The sequence below is a fragment of the Centroberyx affinis genome, unplaced genomic scaffold, assembly GCF_046629955.1.
Source record: "Centroberyx affinis isolate AG114_WGS23_722 - 3 ecotype Tasmania unplaced genomic scaffold, CSIRO-AGI_Caff_v1 ptg006713l_1, whole genome shotgun sequence".
In the NCBI taxonomy this organism is placed as follows: Eukaryota; Metazoa; Chordata; class Actinopteri; order Beryciformes; family Berycidae; genus Centroberyx; species Centroberyx affinis.
In genome coordinates, this window is record NW_027283406.1 from 14,578 (window position 1) to 23,286 (window position 8,709).

General features: G+C 42.2%; 1 protein-coding gene across 1 annotated transcript; it reads left to right on the forward strand.

The window, feature by feature from the left end:
- The first annotated feature begins 1,462 nt into the window (after positions 1–1,462).
- elf3 (E74-like factor 3 (ets domain transcription factor, epithelial-specific)) lies at positions 1,463–6,764 on the forward strand. Its single transcript, XM_071513011.1, has 9 exons — positions 1,463–1,621; positions 1,952–2,118; positions 3,227–3,460; positions 3,768–3,881; positions 3,973–4,101; positions 4,343–4,429; positions 4,623–4,742; positions 4,996–5,191; positions 5,586–6,764. The coding sequence occupies exons 2-9, from the start codon at positions 1,959–1,961 to the stop codon at positions 5,695–5,697; spliced, it is 1,152 nt and encodes a 383-aa protein (XP_071369112.1). The 5' UTR covers positions 1,463–1,621; positions 1,952–1,958; the 3' UTR covers positions 5,698–6,764.
- Positions 6,765–8,709: the final 1,945 nt, after the last annotated feature.

The window sequence follows — 8,709 nt, forward strand, 5'->3', positions numbered from 1 at the left end:
AAACGCAACATGTCTTGTGGCTTCATTGCATTCTGGTCTATTGAGGCTACTGTCTAGAAAGAAGCCCTTGCAATTTGAGCCTGAGGGACACCAAAACCTGATGTTTACTGTTGATGTTTTAGATAGATGAAATACCAAATTCCATTGTAGCTACGCTGGAAATCAATCTCAATCTCAGTGTGATGTCATGTCATCTACATTTGGCCAGTTACACCACCAAACCAATCAAAATGAACCCAGGAATGCACAGTATATTAGAATCAGCTGGGGGTTGTTGAAGTGTTAAGATTTCTAACCCTAAAAGAACTTCATTAGTCTGAGTTTTGGTGTCCCATGATGGTCTAAATGCTGTCTCAGAGGCTTTTCCAGCCTGACAAAAATAAAATAACAGCGACTGACAATTTCAGTTTAAAAATATCAGTATTGGCCTTCAAAAACGTTATCGGTCAAACCCTACTGTACATGCCTACCTGTAAATATTCAAAAATGAAGTTTGATGATAAGTTATGGCATGGAGACCGTGCAGGTTGGAACTGAAGAGGGTTACCTATCAGGAGGTAACCGAGCGCTGGGTGAGCTCTGACACAATGAGTGCACCTGAATACAAAGCACTTTGATAAAGCCGTTCTAGCTGTGGCACCATCCAGGTCAGCCTTGGTTGTTGACTAACGATAAACACGTGGCCACAGAGTTTGCTGTTTGGCATCATGTCATAGGCTGCATGATGCTATTTTTAGAGTTAGTGACCCTGCCTAGCTCCGCCTTTTCTGTCGTCTCTCATGGAAAGTGTGTGTGTGTGTCTAAGAGAGAAGAGAACAATAGGATTAGCGTGGCATTATGTCTCTGTGTTTCCTTCAATGTGGATTGAAGCTGCCGATAATCAATATGCTATGCCAAAATGTAATATCTCTAAATTTTTCCATTTTCATGCCCTAAAAAAAGTTTTCAGTGTTTCCCCCACAATCTTATTCTTATCAGGGTGGGAAGTCCTTGAAACAGTATTTAGACCATCACGGGACACTTAAAACTCTCCACTGAAACCCAGACTAATTAAATTATTTTTTGGTTTAGCAGCTCTTTAAGGCGGGGTGACCCACCACACCTACTCAATGGTAGGGAAACTCTGGGATACATTAGGCCTTTAAATTAAGAATGAATTCACAAAACACATCACTGAACAATCAAGTAAAAAAAATAAAAAAGTTATGTGAAATGTTATGTATATATCGATCCAACCCGTTGGCGTTGGTGAGGGAGGTAAAAAAAAAAAAAAAGTCAGAGAGAATAGCAGAGGGCAGGTTTGTTTTGTTCATCAAGTTCTCGGGAAAAAGGAGGAGGAGGAGGGATGGAGGTGTGGCCGGGTTCATGTGGAATTCCCCTGAATTCACCTGAGGCCCTCCCCCCTTCCTACCTTAACAGTATAAAGCCATGCAGCTAGGTAAATGTAGCAACAGGTGCATCTCAGAGGTGATAGAGAGAGCTAGGGGGAGGAAACCACAGGATCTTTTCAGAAGACATTCAAACTGTGGAAATCATACAACACATACAACATACACCCGCACTGTGGATTATCCCGGAGCATCTTTTCTGCGCATCGTGCTGTTGCTTGCCTCCTAATCAGGTAAATGTTGGAGTTAGGTGTGTCGTGGTCATGTGTAAAAGTAATAGATATTTTGATTGTGTTATGAAGGGAAGGATAAGAGCAAACATTGAACTGAATTAGGCTACACTGATGTCTACGATCAAGTATTCAAAATAATGGCATGTTCTGTCATGAAGAAATTGAATTTTGAACTGTGTTACATGCAGCATTTTTTTCACTAGATAAGGAAAATGGCAAACTTGTCTCTAGTCTCCCTTCCCGTTGAAATCCGCTTCTTCTCCTTAAAAAAAAAAGAAATACAACTTTTTTACCAGTGTGCTAATCAGTAACTCCTAATATCTCTCGCAGTGGCTCCATGTCGTCGCCGTGCCTCAGCAGTGTCCTAACCCATGCCAACCTCACCATGTACCAGACTGGCAGCCCCGACACCATGCAGCCGCAGCCCAGTGTAACCAGTCTGCTACCCAGCATCAATACCCTGCAGATACCCCACTCAGCCTACAGCAGCATGACTGGTAAGACGAATACTTACCGGTAGTGTGACATCCAGTATTGTGTTGTGTCCTTGCTTTATAACTTTGCCGTTAAGCTGCAGTTATGCAAGAGCTGATGTGTGACTTATATTTTCTATGTTTTTTGAGGCATTATTTATATCTAAAATTGTTGAAACCAAAGAAACAAATCATATCTGGGTCTTTGCCCTCTTTTTCTCAGTTCTGGTGGTTTACTAGAATTTCGTAGTGCCCTGGCTATCAAGGCAATGTGTAACTATGATAGCAGTTTCAGTTTCATGGCAGGTTTCTGCTGAAATTGGCAGGCTAATCTCACAGTAAACACGGTACTTTATTACCAAACTGAGACTCAGACAGCAGAGCCATTAGCTTGCTGAACTTTGCTTTGACCTCATTTAGACACTGTCGGCTCAATCATTTACCAGGCGGCCAATGTTTAACTCAACATAACCGTCAAACAGAAGAATGCTGCCACCTCATTGTTGAAACAGCTCATGCTTTGTTTGTCCGACCTTAGTGATAGGTGCCCAAAATGGGTGACAAGGCAGACTAGTATCAGTCCGCATCTCAAGTGGCGCAGCAGGTGGAGATGCAGCAATAAGTTTGAGAGACAAGCATTTTGGCCTGGTACAAACCACAAAACGGTGAAAACACTTGACACACTTGACTTGACATCTTGTGTTTGCGGTTTGGAGGAGATTGTAGTAAGCTGACTTTATTAAAGCTGCACTAGCCAATATTTGTATGTAAAAATACACCTATTCAACCTAAATCAGGAAATTAAATGCTGGTGTCGGTGTGGCCACTGGTGGTAAATGTTCTCCATACAGGTAATGACGAATCAAAACTTAAGAATGAAATCCAAAAGTGTCTCCTAAACAACAGCAGTGCGCACTCCAGAGAAAGCTGGACTTACCAACATTAGATCATTTGCCTCCTGTCCCTTTGGTGGCCTTTGGTATCATATACCAATTTACTGACGTCACCTTACAAGATTTCTGGGTATTGATGTTGATGTGTGAAGTTGCCTAGTTCCGCTTTAAGTATGGCTTGGAATTGTCAATTGCCTTGACTCATACCAACCAATTCATGCTTCTCTCTCTCTCTGCAGGTCAGTGGTACAGGCAGGTCAGCCCTCAGTGTTGGACATCGGATAATGTTCTGGAGTGGATCAGCGACCACGTTGACAGCATTAAGTTTGATGCGAGCACCCTGAGTCTGGCATACTGCACCATGGACGGTCCCACCCTCTGCCAGATGAACCGTGACCAGATGATCGACATCTTCGGCCCGCAGCTTGGGCCACACCTCCACCAGAGTCTGCAGGAACACAAGACCAAATACGGTAAATGATGTTAATGAATTGTTTAAGAGCTAACATAGGTCTGCGTTTGGGCTCTGTGTTTAGTCTGTTCTTGATTCTTTGGTAGTCTATAGGTTAGAGAAGTGGGCTTGTAACTGGAAGGTTGCTGATTCAAATCCCCACACCGGCTGGACGGGGATGCAGATGGGGAAATTGAATTAGCTGATTGAGTGGAGCTCAGTAGAAGAGCTCAGTTGATTTTCCCTAGATAAATAGAAGTTGATAAAGTTGCTAAAATTACTTATGGCCAAGAATGTGGCTTATGCTTCTTCTTTCTCCTGTTCCCCAGAGCTGCAAAGCCTGTCAGGAACAGACCTGAGCGAGACCTGTCTACTCCTGGACAACTTCTTGGACAACCTGAACTTGAACTTCCCCTTCCTCAGCACTGTGAAATTCGGCGAAGGTACATACCCGTAGCATTGCATACTCTACGCATGGTGTGTCATATGGATGTGGTTGGACATCACAGAGCTAATGTTGCTACCTGTCAACAGCTGACGAAGATAAGAGGGAGTTCGATTACGGGGCTGATTACGACCTGGCGAATCTGACCATGGAGCCGGTGACTCCTCCGAGAGACACCGACTACCCGTCTGACAGCGAGTACAGCTCCTCCCCCGCAGGTCAGTGCCCCCACCATCTCTTCCTCTTTGGTTTTCTTTTTCCTTTAATGCCTCTGTCTCTTCTTCATTCTCCTCTCTCAGAAGATGGCACCAGAAGTTTTTGATTTCTGGTGCCATCTTCTGTGCCAATTCTTCCGCTTTTCAATGTTTCCACCTCTCTCTCTCCTCTTTTTTTAACCATTAAGTGTAATATTTATCGGATGAATTACAATATATCTGAAACATGTCCCTCTGTGTTCAGGTAGCTTGTTCGGCTTCCCAAACCCCAGCTCTCCAGAGTCCGGGAGTGGCGAATCAGACCCGGAGTTCTCCTACCCTCAGATTTCAAGTGAGTAAGCAGATACACCAAACCATTGTTGCTTTGAGAAAAGATGAAAGAAAAAGGTTTAGTGCCAGTGATTAAGATTTATAGGCAGACTGAGTTTTTGTCAGGTGATTGGTTCTTCAGTCTCGGCAAGGTCAATGAGTTTAAGTAAACACGTGTCCGTTTTTTCATTGACACTTTACTCTTGTGTTGACAGAGGAGCACATCAAAATAGAGAAAGGGGAGTCCAGAGGAAAGCGACCAAGGGGGCGACCTCCTAAAATCAGCAGAGACCACGCCAGCAGCTTCTATGACAATCCAAAGAAAAGCAAGCACGGTAAGGCCATACTCGGAGCTTTAGCAACATATCAGGGCATCGCCTCAGCAGCTGCTACACAGCAACACTATTCATAATGGGAAACCAGCCTTTTCAATAGGCATCTGTGTTTGTACACTGCGGAGCTGTTTTACTGATTACACACTTTGCATCCATTTTGCATGTTGCTAGCTCCATATCTGTTTCACTCGCACGCTCATGCAGACACACAAACATATTTTGCTCATTCTGTCTCCCTCCTGTTCCTCCGCAGCGCCCCGTGGCACCCACCTATGGGAGTTCATCAGGGACATTCTGATCAACCCGGAGAGGAACCAGGGCCTGATGAAGTGGGAGGACCGGCGCGAGGGCGTCTTCAAGTTCCTGAAGTCCGAGGCCGTGGCTCAGATGTGGGGGCAGAAGAAGAAGAACAGCAGCATGACGTACGAGAAGCTCAGCCGGGCCATGAGGTGAGCTCGAGTGGGGTTGTGGCTATGGAGCTGCTCTGGCAAGATATGTTAAAGCCGCACTAGGCAAGAGTTTTATGTACAGAATCCAGCCATCTTATCACGCCAAAAACAGGAAGTGGGGCTACAACAGGGAAGAGCATCCCATCCAAATTAATTGAGATGCAGTAGATAGAACCTAATTTGCCTCTCTTGTCCCTTTTGGTATCCTTTGGTATAAAGCATCACAGACCAGCCAGGTAGTTAAGAATATACTGCATGCAGATTATCAACGTCACGTTACATGATTTCTGGATGTTGAAGCCATCATTTGGAGCCATCAGTGTGCGAAATTTCCCAGTACAGCTTTCAGTCTTGTAGGTGAAACCCAAACTAACTCAGCGTCCTCCGTCCATAGGTATTACTATAAGAGGGAGATCTTGGAGCGGGTGGATGGCCGGCGGCTCGTCTACAAGTTTGGAAAGAACTCCAGCGGCTGGAAGATAGAAGAGATCGGCGTGGGCATGTGAGGTGGCAGCCACCAAGTGGGCAGAAACCAAAGGCCCATCAAAGCAGCGGTTAAAAAAAAACTGGAAATACCAGTGTGGCCTCTCCTATCCGAGATTGGATAACATTTCGCTGCCCCACATGTTAAAGACACTAACTTCTCTTTTAAGGGGGAGCTGTTGCAGAAAATGTAAGCCAGTGTTTTTGGCTCTAGTAGGTTTTATGAACCAATATTAATGTTGTTCCTGTGTTTGGTTTATGTGTTTTTGATTTTCACTACAGAAACTACAGTATGTGTGTGGAAACTGGGTTGGACGTTGTTTTGGACGCTTGTGAACTTTGTTTTTGGTGAAAACACACTCTCTGGGATGGATAATTATAAATGGTTGTATTTAAGTTCTTTGAATGTTGTGGGACTAACTCACCTTCATCTGTCACTTTGGCAGACGTTTGGTATGTGGGCAATAATGACTGTATCATGGCACTGGAAATATTTTATTTCTTTTTTATTGAATTTATTACTGAACTATTTTATTACTGTTATATTAATATTTTGTTATTCTAAAGAGTCACTGTCTGCCAAACGTGTCACTTAAGCCATGCAAGTCATGTTGAAGTGTGGTTTTGACATTGTAGAAGCAAGCTTGGAAATGTGGCTTAAATTACACTGGTAAGCTCATCATGAAGGACAAGGACAGGAAGAATGGAGGGAAATAAATGAAGGCAATGCTACTTTGCATTAATGATGTGAAACTTGTTTAATGATGCACACTACATGTTTTTGTATCACTTATTATGAAGTTTACACGTTTCAGTTGAGAAGTACTTAAGTCACCTGCCTTATTTCATACTCACAATATCTAGTTGTAAATACAGTTTGTATGAATCAGTCAGAAATCACTTGCACCTCTTCTGTGTGATTACCGTGCCAATAAGCCGCTCTGCTGTCATCCACTATGGATTGTTCATTATCATGTATGAGAAGTAAATCTCGCCTTGTATCATTTGTGATATCTCTATTCATGTATGGCATATTGTTTTTTTGTAAAGTCGTTTTATAGCAATAAATTTTGACATATGAGTACACATACATGTGTTGTCATCTGGTTGATTTTAACGCCACATTCTGGGATTTTTCTTTTTTACCTCCGAGTTGGACAGGGGTTTATGTTTTTGTCCCGCTGCATCTGTCTGTTTGATAACGGGATGAATCCAAAAGTTATGAACGGATTTGCATGAAACTTTGTGGAAAGTTCAGTCATGGGGCAAGGAAGCACCGATTCACTTTTCACACCAACTGCCAAAAGGGGCGTGGCAGTGGGCGTGGCTTCTCACAAAAAGGCATATAACTTCCAAATGGATTCACGTTACACCATCAAACTTTATGGCCTATCAGCAGACAGAAGAAGAGGCACACCCTCCATTATTGGCCCAATCAAACAATATGGGGGCACTGGAGAGCTCATTTCTCTAAACTAAATGTTTAGAGAAATTTCAATTATTGTCAAGAAAGATGGAAGACTTGGAGATCCTTTTCAATACTCGATTTTCGATGCTAAACAATACGAACCATCCTTTGGCATTCAACTGGAGGAGGTCCAAATCTTTGTTTTCTGTAGTGGCGACTAGGGATGTAAAGATACATTCAGCTAACAGTTTGGTTCAATACACGATAGGTTCACAGTTATATATTATCACGATATTTTGAGCAAAGTCAGTTATGACTGAAAAAAATCCAGGAAAAACAAAACAAAACAGCATGACCACAGGTTTCTGTTAAGTTAAAAGTAAAACATTTAAAGACCTCATTAATGCCAATTCACATTTTATCCCCAAATAAGCCTGAAGAGTAAAAAAAAAAAAACACCCACCCTACCTCTAAAAAGAAACAGTTAAGTGTACATCTTTGCAACCAGGGAAATTTGTCACTAGAAAAGTAGTGCAGAGAGAAACAGCTCAGCTTTTAAAACCTCTGAAGCCAGGTTTAAAACTCAAACACAACATTTAACCATGTAGCGGTGACTAGAGGTGACTTTATGGGATGTGGTTGTACATGGTGCAGTGTTGCTCGTGTTACCTGGAAGACAATGCTCAATAATTACACAACTCGACATTTGCTATTTTAATAAATCATTTCTTCCTTCACTGGAAAGCCAAAATGTCACCACACCTAAAACTTGACAAAGCACTTTTTTCCCTGAGTCCATCTTGTCTCCTACTACACTGCGTCTACACGGCTGGGCTCACCAAGCTAAAACTGTCTAGTGTTGAAACAATGCAAAAGACCATTCTCGATGGCATTTCTTAGATATTGGACCACAGTTGATATTGTATCAGCAAATATTTGTATCTCAAAATGTCATGTCTCAAACTTTTGCCTCATCGCTAGTGGCTACCCTGTTGTACACTTATAGAAGACGGATTCAGCCTTGAATCATCACGTCTGCATCTGAAAGAGAAGGCAGCAGGAGGTGCAACGTTATAAAGATACTGTTTTCTTGTTGTCCTAGAAGATTTATAGAAAAAAATATTGTAAATGTGCTCGGATGATGTTGGCATTCGCTAAGGCTCAAGATGATGAGTATCAACACCTGTGCCCTGGAAATGGTTTTGTAAAATGTCAGCAATGCAAAATGGCATTCAGCCTTTGAACTGAAGCATATAACAAAAAATTGATTAATTGTGTGTGTATGTGTGTGTGTGTGTGTATGTATATGTGTGTGTGTGTGTATGTGTGCGTGTGAGCTCCTGACATTCATTAACCCCAGATAATACCAAAAAGTTAAAGTTATTTCTGTCAAAACCATATATTAAAAAAAAAAAAAAAAAATCAAGAAATTATACTGCTCACTTCCTTAACTTTCATTCAATTTCATTAATTTCATTACGCCATTATTGCCATTGTTAGTTGAAAGACCAGAGGGTTGGGCCCAGGTGGTAGCTTAGGGAAGGATAATTACATTCACATTCACATTTTTACTGCTATTTAACTGGTGCTGTTGTTTGTCTTGCACAGTGAATGGAACACTTTTACA

Coding starts and splice junctions, on each gene's coding strand:
- elf3 (XM_071513011.1), top strand. CDS start 1,959: ATGTCGTCGCCGTGCCTCAGCAGTGTCCTAACCCATGCCAACCTCACC. Junction 2,119..3,226: donor AGCCTACAGCAGCATGACTG/GTAAGACGAATA, acceptor CTCTCTCTGCAG/GTCAGTGGTACAGGCAGGTC. Junction 4,743..4,995: donor TCCAAAGAAAAGCAAGCACG/GTAAGGCCATAC, acceptor GTTCCTCCGCAG/CGCCCCGTGGCACCCACCTA.